We start from the raw sequence: 15,411 nt of genomic DNA on the forward strand, positions 1-15,411 counted from the left end.
GCAAAATTATGGACTGAGGCAAAGACCAGTGGCCTACCACTCAAGCAAGAGCAGTACTCAAGGAGCACCTACCGGCATCAGAGCAGTGGCACCAGCAACAGTCCTGGAAGAGTACAAGAGCACAGACACAGTCCTGAATCAGCAGTCCTAGAAGAGGACAAGCGCACAGGCATAGTGCTGAATCATGAACTTATCATCCAGGTACCACATGCAGGTACAAAAAAGCTTCAGCAAGCAAGAACCAAACACCTGTCAGCAGCAAGGCTGACCATGTATGAAGTAGCACTGCCTAAGTGCGACAAGTAACCATCAGAAGATGTACTACCCTCAACCCAGCAACCCTTGTCCAGTATTAATCAATAAAGGTGTTGAATCTCAAGATTCAAAAGGAGGGAAGAACAGATTATCTGGAGGGAAAAACAGATTATCTACTGATGAATCCGAAAGCAAGAAGTTGATGATAAGAACCAGGAAGGTGGTCCAGAAGAGCAAGATACAGACAGATCATCATGGATGCAGGACCGAAGGGATGGTCCAGAAGAGGAAAAGAATAATTCTAGTAATCAAAAATTTTCCTTTTCCTTGTGTGGCGTTACTGGAACAAGAACCTCAGCTTGCCATATGTTACATACACAGCCCTACCTAATGCTCAGCATGAGCTATATGTGGATGGATCAAGATACCATGAGGATGGAATTCCTTATACAGGAGTAAGTGACCACTGAACATGGAGTTGTGGATTCAAGATCCTTACCATCCCAGTACAAGAGTGTGGGCCAGATATGGAAAAGCAGAGGCTTCAAGAAGGCAAGTGGCAAAGACAAACAACATGCTTCCCTGATCAGACACCAGTTCAGAGCTTTGCAAGGGCCACAGAAAAGGTTGCAGTAATGAAGATCCAGGCACATGCAAGAATGACACTCCTGAAACAAGAGGCAACAATCTGGCAAGATGCTGAAGCCAAGAGTGCAGCAAGATGCCCCCAGCAGGAAAGGCAAGTCTATCCAGTAACCATTCCAGTGCCAGACTAGATACGCTGATTGAACTTCAGAACCAAGCAAGAGAGAGTGAGAAAGTAGCCTGTGGATAAAGAAAGCAACCAAACAACCAACCAACCAACCAACCAACCAACCAGTAAAGGTAGCCATCTACACCACACAGACAGAAGTAACAGAAAGAAGCAAGGCCTCAAATGCCTGATCTACAGGATTTGAAGAAATTTCAGGAACAAGCAGGTCCTGAAGAAAAAGCAGCATGGTAAAGAAGAAGAGCCAGACAAGAAGAAGACACTGGCTTATGAAAATTAGAAGAGAAGTTATACTTACCCAGAAGCTTATATCCACATATGTGTTAAGTCAACCATGGACTCACACACCTGGGAGAGGATCAAATGGAAAATGTAGTTAATGGAAGAGGGATAGCTCCAGGATGTTATCCAGCTGCAACCAAGTTTGTACAAGCCTACTAAATATGTAGGCCTACTGGAAATATCCAATCCAGGACAGGAGGTCAAGTCAACCCTTGGAGCAATCCCCCAAAAGTTATTTTCCATTTCAAAGACTGCCAAAGGTGTATTGGTAGCCACAGACATTTTCAGTTATTTGCCATTGGCAAAAGCCATAGCAAAATCAATAGCTAGAAACTTAGTTTTAGAAGTTATGTGCAGATATGGAGTACAAGAGTTATAGTAGCACATAGCGGTATTTATTTAATTAACGAGATAATGTAGTAAACAAGGTATAATTTGGGAATACAACAGGCATTCCATGTATCCCCCACAGGTTAGTGGGTATGTCACAGAAACAAGAAAGGGATGCTAAATTGTTTATTTTTAGTACTGGTTAATAGTAGAACCATATTCAGTAAAACCATAGGTTATTCACCTTATGAAATATTGTTTGATAGCATACCTAAGATAGGATGTTGTTATCCGTAAGAGTTACAGCATAAATATTTATGAGGTAGTTGTTTGACTAAGCCAAGCAACACAAACAATTGGCCCATCTAGGCGTGGCACTGCAGTGGCAGACAGGAGGGCAGATATAAAAAAAAGGCCCCAAACAGCACATCATGCAAAGAAGAAAAAGATTTGCAATGAGGTAGTTGTATGACTAAGCCAAGCGACACAAAAATTTGCCCATCAAGACGTGGCACGCAGTGGCTGAATGTCGAGAGTGGACCGCAATTGTTCGGTCCACTGACAGCATCTCCAGCGCGCTCCAGTCACTCTAAAAAAAAATCTGCAATTGGTGGACTTATACGGCGGTGCCCCAGGACTAATACAGCAGTACCCCTGGACTCATGCGGCAGTTTCACACAGAATGGCAATTTTCAAAAACTAGGCCCCAAACAGCACCTCATGCAAAGATGTCGAAGAGGTGCAATGAGATAGCTGTATGACTAAGCCAAGCGACACAAACAATTCCAACGTGAATTATACGTCCAAATCACTGGAATTAATTGGCAAGATCACTGTAATTAATCATTGTAAATCACTGACATTAATTGGCAAAATCACTGTAATTATACGTCCAAATTACGGGAATTAAATGGCAAGACCACTGTAATTAATAATTATAAATCACTGACATTAATTGGCAAAATCACTGGAATTATACGTCCAAATCACTGGAATTAAATGGCAAAATCTCGCTATTGCCTGCCTAGTGAAGTGGAATCTAGATGGGATTTTGTACCGGGGACACAATAACTCCATCAATTCTCTAAATACCACTGCACTAATGGCGGATACCGGGCGCATGTCTAACACCAACATAAGTCTCAAGGCCTCAGTTATGAGGGCTTCCATCGTCATGTGAAGCTGAACCACTAGTCATAAACATAGGCCAGGGCCTCAGCCGTTCCTTGCCACTCCGTGTCGTAAATGGCATATTGGCAAGTTTACGTTTCTCCTCAGACCATTTCAATTTCTTTTTTTGGGTCTTTTTACTGAACTTTGGCTTTTTGGATTGTACATGCCCTCTACTATCACATTGGGCATCGGCCTTGGCAGACGACGTTGATGGCATTTCATTGTCTATGTCATGGCTAGTGCTAGCAGCTTCAGCACTAGGAGGAAGTGGTTCTTCTTGATCTTTCCCTATTTTATCCTCAAAATTTTTGTTCTCCATTATTTTTTGGGAGTTATATGAGACAATATGCGTCACAGGAATGACTGGAATGATTGATGGACAGGACACTACCACTGGTCTGATACAGCACAACAACACTGTAAGGGACTTGTGGTTGTTGTTGTTATAATTATTATACTGCAGCAGTGGACATATAGCAGCAGCGTATATCGTCACTGGAATTACTGATGAGACAGGACACTACCACTGGTCTGATGCAGCACAACAGGTTGTTGTTGTTATAATTATTATACTGCAGCAGTGGACATATAGTAGCAGTGTATATCGTCACTGGAATTACTGATGAGACAGGACACTACCACTGGTCTGATGCAGCACAACAGGTTGTTGTTATAATTATTATACTGCAGCAGTGGACATATAGCAGCAGTGTATAACATCACTGGAATTACTGATGAGACAGTACACTACCACTGGTCTGATGCAGCACAACAGGTTGTTGTTATAATTATTATACGGCAGCAATGGACATATAACAGCAGCGTATATCGTCACTGGAATTACTGATGAGACAGGACACTACCACTGGTCTGATGCAGCACAACAGGTTGTTGTTATAATTATTATACTGCAGCAGTGGACATATAGCAGCAGCGTATATGGTCACTGGAATTACTGATGAGACAGGACACTACCACTGGTCTGCACAACACAGCACCACTTTATACAGCTACACTGGATATATGGCAGCAGAGAACACCAACACTGTGACTGGCTGGACTGATGCAGCACAATACACTGAGTGACTACACTGGACTGGACTGAGCAGCACAACACTTGCCACCCCACTTTCCCGCCCTCACATAGACACTGAACACTGAGGACACGTCCTCTCTATACACTCTCCAAGACTGGAGTGAAAATGGCCGCAACGCACGGCTCCTTATATGGAATCCAAATCCCATGAGAATCCGACAGCGGGATGACGACGTTTTACCACGTACGGGTTTCCGAGTCAGGCGGGAAAACCCGAGTCGGGCTCGGATCCGGGCTCGGAAGGCAAAGTCCGGTAGGGTTCGGTTCTCTGAGAACCGAACCCGCTCATCTCTAATATAGACAGGTGTGTGCCTTTCCAAATCATGTCCAATCAACTGAATTTACCACAGGTGGACTCAAAATAAGCTGTAAGAACATCTCAAGGATGATCAGTGGAAACAGGATGCACCTGAGCTCAATTTTGAGCTTCATGGCAAAGGCTGTGAATACTTATGCACATGTGATGTCTTCGTTTTTTTACTTTTAATAAATCTGCAAAAATCTAAAAAAAAATTCACATTGTCATTATAGGGTATTGTGTGTAGAATTTGGAGTGAAAAAAATTAATTTATTCCATTTTGGAATAAGGCTGTAACATAACAAAATGTGGAAAAAGTGAAGCACTGTGAATACTTTCCGGATGCACTGTATATGTGTGTATATCTATCTATCTATCTATATATATATATATATATATATATATATATATACACACACACACATACAGTTCATCCGGAAAGTATTCACAGCACATATATATATATATATATATATATATATACATATGTGTGTGTGTGTGTGTGTGTGTGTGTGTGTGTGTGTGTGTGTGTGTGTGTGTGTGTTATATGTAATTGTATTAAAATTGTATGTAGAATTCATTTCTGTACACATGTATGAATTTTACGGTTATATTTATGACATGGAAAATAGTAACATAAATTTGATACAATACAAATGTAGCTACTGACATTTGCAAGAAACTATAGTGCTCAAAGAGGATACATTTATCCTGTGGTTACATGTGAGTTTTGGGTGTGGATCATTAGGTCGACATACAAAAGGTCGACAGAGTCAATAGGTTGACATGGAAATAGGTAGAGAAAGTAGAAAAGGTCAGCATGACAAAAGGTCGACACGCCATTTTTAATTTTTTTTGGGGGTAGTTTTCTTTGTCAGAGCACATGGAACTCCAATTAGTGCTTTGGGAAAGGTGCCTCGTTCTGCTACCGCTGCACTAGGCACAGATTATTATTCCTAATTGTAGTCCATGTGGATGGTAAAGAATTAAAAATGTGCTAAAACTCCAAAATAGCCATGATCATAAGCACTATCTATCTTTTACATGTTGACTATTTACTTGTTGACCCATAGTCGGGATGCCGTGAGTTTTATAGAGGAGAAAGTAAAATATAAAAAAGATTAATTTTCACCACCAGGACCCTCCATAGAGCATTTGTTGTAGATTTTTTTCATAACTACAAAAAGCATCATTGAGCAGAGAAATATTTCAGCTATTAAAGCCCAAACCAATAAGTAGAAATACCATTTTACATACAGTAGGTGTCTGGTGCTTCACACTAAGGCAGTGGTTCCCAAACTTTTTTGAATCACGACATCCTAGAGTATCAGAATTTTTTTCACGGCACCCTAGGCCTAAAATTTCTTATTGAGAAATGTAAAAAGAAATATTAAATTAAGTAAATTGTATTTATATGTCATCCTTAGGTTCAATTGTGTGGTGAGGGACAGGATTCGCTTCTGTTTGTCTACGTATTGTATGATTGACAGCCACCAGCACTGGTTTTGCCTATTACATTGACCATAAATAATTTGAATAGGTCCTGGACCACCAACCAAGGGCACCCCTGCAAGGGTGCCCAGGGTGCCATGGCACATAGTTTGAGAACCACTGCACTAAGGGGTAATTCAATAAACTGTAAATTGGTCGCCCAGCTGAATCTGTGCTGCACATTATGACAGTGAGATATCAGTGGGGAGATATTACATTTTCCCCATACTAAGCTGCTGCTAATCCTGCATGGAGCCGCTGTCACAGGGTAAAGTGAAACTAGAGAGAGACGGTACAGCTTCTAACCACCTGCTGCTGCTGCCGGACATACTGTCTGCTGCTGCTTATAATAATAGTTTATTTAACACTGCTGCATACGGAGAGAGAGGGCTATGGGGGGAAGATATTTTCAATGTAGTATTACATATAATTACCCCTTGCTCACGCGTTCTGAAAGCTCCACAGTGGCAGAGGTTGCTGCAGAGAGCTGATCTTGTCCAGTGATCTGGAGTCTGGACTATTCCGGTTTCCCCCAATCCCACTAGCAGGGCCAGCTGCAGTGACAGGGCCTGCATCCAGCGGTGCTGAAGCACTCCGATGAGTAAATCGAGAATCTGGCAGCAGCAGGCTATAGTAAGATCACCCTGCAGGGTCAAGCTGTGAGAGGGATAAGTGATGTGGCTGTCATTCCATAAAGGTAAGGAAAGAGGATATAACATTAGCAGTGGTGCAGTCTCACATACTGTATACTTCAAAGGGGATATAAACATGTTCTTGGTTGTTTTGTTTACGTACAGCTTTCTGTGTATGTGGAACAGGGCACATTCTGGCTATGTATATATTTTAACTATTGTTTTTTTTTTACTGCCTTTTACTTTTCCTTTACTGATACTATGGGGCTAATTGCTCAGTCTCTTCCTGTCACCCACAGCCTCTCATTGTTACCGTCTGATTGTCACCCACTGCCTCTCCCCCTCACACACTGCTTCTCCCCATCGTCTGCCTCTCCCTGTCACCCACTGTCTCTCCCCATCACCCACTGCCTCTCAGTGTCACCATCTTGTGGAAAGCATATCCTGTGAGAACACAATCATTGCAGTAAGGCCACGCCCCTTCCTCAGTAGCACACACACAAATATCAGTATCCCTATTGTTCCCACACCACTTCCCTTATTATGGTGTCCCCCTGTCATTTTCTTCTTGATCCGTCCCTGAGTATACCCACGTAGTTTTATTGTTTTTGTATTGCATGCAACTGTATAGGCCTGTGGTTCCCAAACTTTTTTGAATCATGGCACCCTAGAGGATCAGCATTGTTTTCACAGCACCCCTAGAATAAAACTTTATTTATAGATTTGGGGGGGAAAAATAAATTAAGTCATCCTTAGGTTCAATTATGTGGTGGTTTAACTGTTGTGCTTCTGGTGGTACACATGTTTCATGATTAATAGCCACTAGTACTGGGATTGCCTATCATTTTCACCATAAATAAGTTGATTTGGTCCTGGACCACCAACCCCATGCAGTTCTGCAAGAGCCTCGTGGCACAGCTTGGGAACTACTAGTATAGGCCATATCTATTATTTAGTTTAGCGTATTGAGAAGAAATGTATAAGTACAGTAGGTGACAATATTTGCTGTTAATTATTTATTTACATGTTTGAACCTATATTAAAATACAAGCAGAGAGAGAAAAAAAAGAAGACAGCTATATTGGAATATTGATGTGACCAAGCCAGGCTGAGCATTCCCTGATATGGTCGCATCTTATGCAACCGGCCAGAATAATCTTCCAGTAGCTGCCACTCTCAGAGGGATCTCCTCTGCTTACTTATTCCCTCCCCCAGTGCCGGCCTTGCTGATGATCACTGCTGTTCGGGCAACCCAGTGGCACCCCCACCCTGTAGAAATATAAATGAAACAGCTCTCACCTTCCATGTGTACAACCGGTGGCTGCAGAGAGGAGCAGCCAGTGGGGAAAAACAAAGCAGTGATGGTGCAATGATCCGTGTTTCGCTATACTGTATCGCTCAAGTAATGTTTTTTATATTTTTTTTACGAATGTAAACAAAATTATTATTTACAAATAAAATCATACTGGATAAGTTTTAAGTGGATATTTTTCATATTCAGTCATAAAAAAAGGATATCGGCGATTAAAAAAATAAATATATTAGCCAGTTAAGTAGTTAAACATGGGCGCATTGGTGACGGTTGGCCCAGCCTATCCTGTTACCTCGGACCTACCTTCATGAAATTGGGTGGATGTCAGGGTGAAGTCATTCCAAGATGGCAGCACCCGTGGACCAGAGCCACGGGAACTGCCAGTTTGAACGCAAGGCTTGGTGTGGACGCTGTATATTATAGTAGAGTGTTTCTTAAACTTAGTTCTCGGGACCCTGAATTGTTCATGTTTTCTAGGTCACCTGTGGATCCTTAAAATGTTACATCTTGAAAATGTGAAATGTTAGGGGTCTAGGGACTGGGGCTTAGAAATGCGGATATAGACTATCCTCAACATTACCTTTTATCTTTTCATATTTATTGTTCTTTTAGGGACGTCCTCACCTTTTCTCTTTCTGTATGTGGCCTGTGGATTCCTGCATGCCTTTTTCCTATGTTGTTATGTATTTTTGTTTGCTGACGCAGGTGGGAGAGGTCAGAGTTCACACCAACTCATTGAATTCCAATGTGATGAAATCATATTGGTCACTTCTCTATGGAAGCATTTAATAGTGTAGTATTCTCAACTCCGGGAAACACATATGAAATATGGGTAATGTGCTTACTTATAAAATATCAAATACAATCTATATGAAGTGTTACGCTGGGTACATACTTGTCCAATCCTTGGGAGATCCGACTTCCGACCGACTGGTTTGTCTGACATTAGACCAGTGTGTACCCTCCGCTAACTTACCCCTTCCCCTGATCCTGGTCGCCTGTTACAGTAGGTCTCCTGGTTTGCAATCGTGCTTAAAAACCTTGCGACCTGACCAGCTGACCAATATACAAGTAAGTAGGCTGCTGAGACTGGAGCAGGCAACCAATCTCTGGTCCCAGCAGCCCTGCACACCACCAGGATATTGATGAGAGATATTGGCACCATCTGCCAATGCTGCGAGACCAAGCACGATGCAATGGTGGTGGCGGGAGGCAGCGGGATAGCGTGGGTGTTGCCGTGGCACTAGATTCTAGAAGATCCAGTCCCTGCCAGCCAGTAGTGCAGAGTTCTGCAGCGGGTGTGCTAAGGCAGCACTTCTCATTTTAAAAATAAAACTGCAGTGCAACTTTGGTAATTCAAGATGGTGAGCTGCATCATTTCCCTGCCCCCTTGTACTGTGTAATATTAGCAAATGTGAGACAGCGGCTGTCAGCCCGACGGCAGAGGAGGAGCGAGGAGGAAAGAGGATGCCATCTCAAGACCTGATGAGTGGTGGCTATGCAAAAGAGCTTACAGGCTGCAGCCCCCCCAGGTGAAGTTAAAAGAGGATGCTGCCACAAGCCCTAGAGTGGCAGCAGCCATCAAAAGAGCAGGTGAAGAACATAGAGGAAAATGCGACAAGTCCTGTGAGAGGTGGCTGCAATGCAAAGCAGCTTAAAGGGCGCCCCGTTCCCCAAGTGAAGGTGCTGTATAATAAATTATTACCACATTAGGTGTTGTGCCCTTATCTTAATTTTTTTTTGTTTTACAGGTGGACTACAGGTACCAGCAGGAATTTAATGTCCGGGAATGCTGGCACTTGTGGTTCTCCAAGGTCTTGCTTGGACCTGTATGCTGCCTGTAAAGAACAATATTAACATACTTTAAACCCTGCACCCACCACCACCAGGGGTGCTGCTCGGGAGGGGGGAACATCATTTTATGGCTAGTTAATCTGATGGGGGGGGGGGGGGGGGGGCATACTGAGTCTCCCTCCTGCTATGGCATTATACCCCTGGCTGGTGCAGCCTGGTGCTGGTTTTTGGAAAATAAGTTGAACCTCACTCTGGTTTTATGGACTCAGATTTCAGGTTGGACCACCATATGCATGCTGCAGGTGCCTTCTCAACGGCCCCGGCTCTATTGTGCGGCACCTGCAGCATGCATATTATTGCCTTTACTCAATCTGTGCCAACAACACCGAGCAGCAGTCAGCAGCATACCCATCAGGGATTAGGATACTTGCACTTGACTAGGAGGACCCAATGCCCACATGACACATACAGTATTTGGTATATAGATTTGTTTGGTTTGCAAAAAGTGTGTATAAGTATCCCAATCCCCGATACACATGCTGCGATGGCTGCTCGGTGTTGTGGACTCAGTTTTCAGGTTGGACCATGATACGCATGCTGCAGGTGCCTTCTCAATGGCCCTGGCTCTATTGAGCAGCACCTGCAGCATGCGTATCATTGCCCTTCTTCAATCTGTTCTAACGCTAACAACACCGAGCAGCAGTCAGCAGCATACCAAGCAGGGGTTAGGATACTTTCACTTGACTAAGAGGGGTGGGGTGGCATCACAGGCTAAATAGGTCTGGGCTGTCCGCCTCAGATTTCAGTATGGTCGAGAATGCACTGGAGTTGGTGGGTGGTGCAACAGGTGGGCTGAAGGAGGTTGCTGGAACAGCATCTTGTTTGGAGGAGGTGGGGGGAGCACCTTGGTTGGAGGAGCTGGGAGCACCTTTGTTGGAGGTGCTGGGTGGATGAGCACTTTGGTAGGAGTAGGTGGGTGTGGGAGCACTGTGGTAGGAGGGGGCAGGTGGTGGAGCGGTTGGTGGGGGACCTGGTTGGACCTGGTTGGTAGAAGGTGGATGGGGGAGCAGGTTGGTAGAAGGGGGCTGTTGGGGGAGCAGGTTGGTAGGAGGTGGATGGGGAGCAGGTTGGTAGGAGGTGGGTGTGAAGTTTGTCTCTATGGTGAGGAGACCGTTGCAACCTTTGAAAATAAGCTCCAATGTAAGATGCTTAAATAGCCTCTGTTGTATGTCCAAGGCTCTGTGAGCATTGGGACATGTGAGCCAAGGAGTCATTTTCGTCAAGTGCCTTGAGTAAAGCTGCCCTTGCTTGAGTTAGCAGTGGGTCCTCCTCCGTATTTTTTTTTTCATGCACTGCTTCTTTGGCAGGGGGTTGGTCTGAGTCGTGGCACTGGGGTCAGGTGTGTTGGAAAGGGTAGGTCTCTGTTAAAAAAGAAAAAAAAAACACATGCATGCATTAATATATAATTTTCATTTACAGTTCCCAACAAGCATGGAAGAGTCAATAGCCATTGCGGATGAATTTGACAGCCATTGGCAGTTCCCTAACTGTGGAGGCGCTATCAATGGGAAGCACATTCGCATTATCTCACCTGCCAACAGCGGGTCATTCTACTATAATTACAAAGGGTTCTTCAGTGTGGTCCTAATGGCGGAGGTGAAATGTAACTACGAGTTTCTGTTAGAGGTGGGGAAGAATGGCCATGCCTCTGACGGTGGCTCCTTTAAGCACACGGCATTCTACAACTGTCTCACTAACAAGACCCTTCATTTGCCATCTAGAGACGCAGCAAAACACGGCCTAAACTGTTATGAACTGAGTATTTGGAACTGTGGAGAGTGGGTGACGACTGGGAGTTCCAGTACTCACCTGTGGAGCTGTGGCAGGATGTGGATAAACACCGCTACACCTACTCTAACCACTGACTCCGTTATTCCTCCCAGTAGTTGGTTGGTGCCTGCAGAGCTAGTCTTCTCCTATGGCAGCCGCATTTGAATGGGCGAATTAGGTCCGCCCAGATTCCGATGCCCCCAGGTCTTACAAGGTAACAAGGCACCAACTGAGACTTAGAGTTAATAAGGGGAAAGCTAACTAAGACTAGCGTGACTAGCCATGGGTGAAAATACAGAGAAAACAATAAATATGTAAATACCACACAGCACAGAATGCTATCAGCAACAGGACCATACATACAACAATGCACAAGATAGTATGAATAATAACTCATTACGTAGTGCGTTCCGAAGGAACTTGGCAGAGCAAGGCAAGGTACTGTATAGATAACCAGAGTACTTAGCTGCAGGAGACCCCTGGCTTCCAGGCAAGGCAGGACCAAGCAAGACAAGGCAAGGTAAGGCTTGAGCTGTCAGAAAGTACTTCCAGGATAGGTCTCACATGCACAATCAGGAATTCAGGTGACAGGGATAATGTGCTCAGGGCTCTGGCAGGACAGGACACACAGGATTCAAACTGGACTGGGTATCACAAGCAATGCAATAGCACCAACTGCACGGATTAAAGATTCCACCATAGGACAGGTACCGGGCACAAGTACATACAGGAACAAGTAAGCTATAGCCAGCCTCAGGTGAAGGACAAGCTGGGTAATAAAGAGAGCAAGCACCAATCAGAGCAGCCAGGAAAACTATGCCCCCTGATGAGGAGACTCAATGCATCTGTTCAGCCCAACACACACAGACAAAACTCCTAATTATACTGTAGCTGAAGCAGAACACACAGGGAACCTGCAGGAATAAGAAATGCACTGAGAATGCAGGAAAACATTGCATGCTGATCAAATAGAAACAGAAAACTAAAGATAATGGCCTGCTCAGACCACACATACAAGAGATAGGCTGTAGTTACACTGAACACAAGCAGGAATGAGCCACAGCAGTGGCTCATAACACTAAACTATGTATTCATTGCCGATGAGGCCTTTGCCCTCCATGAGAATGTCATTAAGTCATTCCCACAAAGGGCCCTCAATAAAGACAGGCGCGTCTTCAATTACCGCCTGTCTCGTGCAAGGCGGATAGTTGAAAACACCTTTGGGATCTTGAGCAACTGATTCCGGATCTTCCATATGGCAATTAATGTGAAAATGGAGAAGATTGACTGGCACTGCCTGCCGTGTCCTGCCCAACTTCATGCACATGAAATTCACACAACAAAGGACAGTGGGCGCAGCTGTGTTGGAAGACCCAGAACATCCAGAAGAGGTTGCTCAGTTCACCTCAGTGGCGGTACCACCAGTGTGCGAAAGCGGGACTACACTGGCCAAAAGGTCAGAGAGGAATATATGGCTTCTTCAACGGAGATGGTGCGATGCCGTGGCAGGGGGGGAAACTTATGATAAAGAGGAGTAGTGGAGGGTACTATGGTACAATTGTCTGGGGTATGAGTTTGCTGTGACTGTACTTTTTTAATTCTTTATTAAACTTTTCTTTGTTTACACAAATACTAATTCGCATCTTCACATTCTTTGTACAATGTACATTTTCATTCAATATATATGACATAAATATGCAACAACTCCCCCCCCCAACAACATAAGAAATAAAAACACAACCCATGAATTTCTCCCCTGCTCCACCTCTTCTCCCCCTGCAAGGAGATCTCATCATGTCATAATACATTTTAGTAAATTTTCTCTCTCTTGAGTTCTCTGGTCCCTCCAACCTTTTATATGAATATTTCTTTAATTAGTATCCCTATATATATATATATTAGGGAATAAACCTTCCCATTCCCAATATGTGGCACTAAACATCATACTGTATATTAATCTTAATCACTCTGTGCACTATATAGTGATTGTACAGTACAATAGTTTTACCTTATCTTTTCATACCATTTTCCTTTATTCCATAGTAAATTCACTTTTCATTCCTTTTACGTTTATGTACAGTATATCCCGGGGACGTGCAGTCAGGGGAGGCAGGGGAGGCAGTGCCTCCCCTGTCATAATGATTAAGATAATACTAAGAAGATGCATATGACACATATTCTGTGTCATATGTATCTTCTTTATATTATTCTTTACATTTCTCCCCTCTCTATGTATTTGGGAGGCACCGATCGTGGTGCCTCCCGTTGTCACTGCGGAAAGTATGGAGAGCGGGGGGCGGGCACGGGCGGGGACTAGCCTTGGGCTGTAAAAGCCCATTGAAAATATATGGGAAAGCGGCACCATTAGTGGTGCCGCTTTCCTACAGGGACGTGCTTTCAACCTATGAAAGCACGTCCCTGTCAGTGAGGCCACAGTGATTGGCCAGCGGATCCGTCCCTGGATCCGCTGTCAATCACTGTGTGGGCGACGCGGGGGAGGAGGTGCGGGCGGCTGGATGCGGCGATGGTGCGGGCGGTGGGATGCGGCGGTGGAGCGGGCGTCGGCGGTGCGGGTTGCGGCGGTGGTGCGGCGGCGGAAATTACCTTTATTCTGCAGAGTTTGGCAGCGGAGCGGTTCCAGTTTCAAAAATGGCGCCTCAGCGTCATTTTTGAAATTCAAGATGGCCACCGCGAGCCAATCACGGCTCGCCGCGTCATCGCCCCGCCCCCGCCGGCTGACTTATATAAGTCAGCGCGAGGCGGAGGAGAGTCAGTCCGACGGCGGAGGAGGAGCAGTGAAGAGCTCCTGAAGAATGAAGACGCCGGAAGTCCTGGCTGGGCGGCGGCTATGCAAAAGAGCTTAGCAGCCGCCGCCCACCAGGTGAAGACGCTGGAAGCCCTGGGAGGGTGGCGCCCCCCCAGGTGAAGACGCCGGAAGCCCTGGGAAGGCGGCGGCCACGCAAAAGAGCTTAAAGGCCGCCGCCCCCAGGTGAAGACCCAGTTTAATAAAGTTTATTTTCAAGATAGTGTGGTGTTTTTATTTTAATATTTTCTTTACAGGTGGACTACAGGTGCCAGCGGGCACTTTATGTCCGGGCATGCTGGCACTTGTGGTTCTCCAAGTGCCAGCATGCTGGGGCAGGCTTGCTGGGACCTGTAGGCTACCTGTAAAGAACAATATTACTATTCTTTGCAGGTGGACTACGAGTGCCAGCAGGCCCTTTGTGTCCGGGCATGCTGGCACTTGTGGTTCTCCAAGTGCCAGCATGCTGGGGCAGGCTTGCTGGGACATGTAGGCCACCTGTAAAGAACAATATTAACACACAATGAACCCCGCACCCACCGCCACCAGGGGTGCGGGGCATAGCACTGGGCTATCAGCCCAGTGCTGGTTACTGCTCGGGAGGGGGGGACCCCATTTTTATTTTTTGGGGTTCCCACTTTCCGAGTAATTCCAACCCTGGGCTGACTGGCTGGGGGGCAGATTAATGTAATGGCAGGGGGACCCCACACTGAGTGTCTCCCCTGCTATGGCATTACTCCCCCTAGCTGGTTCTGCCTAGTGCTGGTTTTACTGGTGTGTTGGGGGACCACACTTTTTTTTTTTTTCAGGGGGGGGGGGGGGGGAGGGCTACTTAGCTGCCAGTGCCTCCCCAACCAGTGACCTCACCGCACGTCACTGGTATATCCTACATTATTAAATTACTTTCTTTTTCTCCTTAAAAAAAGAAAATCTTTATACATACACTTCTGAAACCTAATTTATTTTAACCAACTATTAATAGCCCTTTCCAGACGTATCCACATTATCTTCCTGTAATCTTCCCAGTCTCGACTAAATCCATCTATCCCATTTATCATTAAATTTACCCACAGCATTCCGGGAGGCAAACATAAATCTCTAATGCCTGATTGTTTCATTTACCAAAGTCCTCCACTTACCCAATTCTGGAGGGTTACATGTAAACCAACCCTGGGCTCTAATTACTTTAGCCAGTGTAGATAGACTCATTATATAACTGTAACTCACATAAGAATGCATACCTCCCAACATGACCCTCTCCAGGACGGACAGAATACTCTGCTCCTGGACTTTTCTCTTAATTTATGATTGCCATCACCTGTGCTAAAACACCTTTCTTATTC

The 15,411-nt window shown here is 45.0% G+C and overlaps 1 protein-coding gene and 1 long non-coding RNA gene across 2 annotated transcripts in view; one reads left to right on the plus strand and one right to left on the minus strand.

Moving 5' to 3' along the window:
* LOC134966451 (uncharacterized) overlaps window positions 1–6,213 on the minus strand; it is a 186,829-nt gene extending 180,616 nt beyond the window's left edge. The window contains exon 1 of the long non-coding RNA XR_010188652.1: window positions 6,132–6,213. This is a non-coding gene — a long non-coding RNA (uncharacterized LOC134966451). The remainder of the gene's footprint in view (window positions 1–6,131) is intronic.
* The window catches only part of LOC134966447 (carotenoid-cleaving dioxygenase, mitochondrial-like), a 405,306-nt gene continuing 395,815 nt past the window's right edge, over window positions 5,921–15,411 (plus strand). The window contains exon 1 of the mRNA XM_063943198.1: window positions 5,921–6,394. Coding sequence (XP_063799268.1) covers window positions 6,373–6,394 — 22 coding nt within the window. The 5' untranslated portion in view covers window positions 5,921–6,372. The remainder of the gene's footprint in view (window positions 6,395–15,411) is intronic.

The sequence above is a fragment of the Pseudophryne corroboree genome, chromosome 10, assembly GCF_028390025.1.
Source record: "Pseudophryne corroboree isolate aPseCor3 chromosome 10, aPseCor3.hap2, whole genome shotgun sequence".
Lineage (NCBI taxonomy): Eukaryota > Metazoa > Chordata > Amphibia > Anura > Myobatrachidae > Pseudophryne > Pseudophryne corroboree.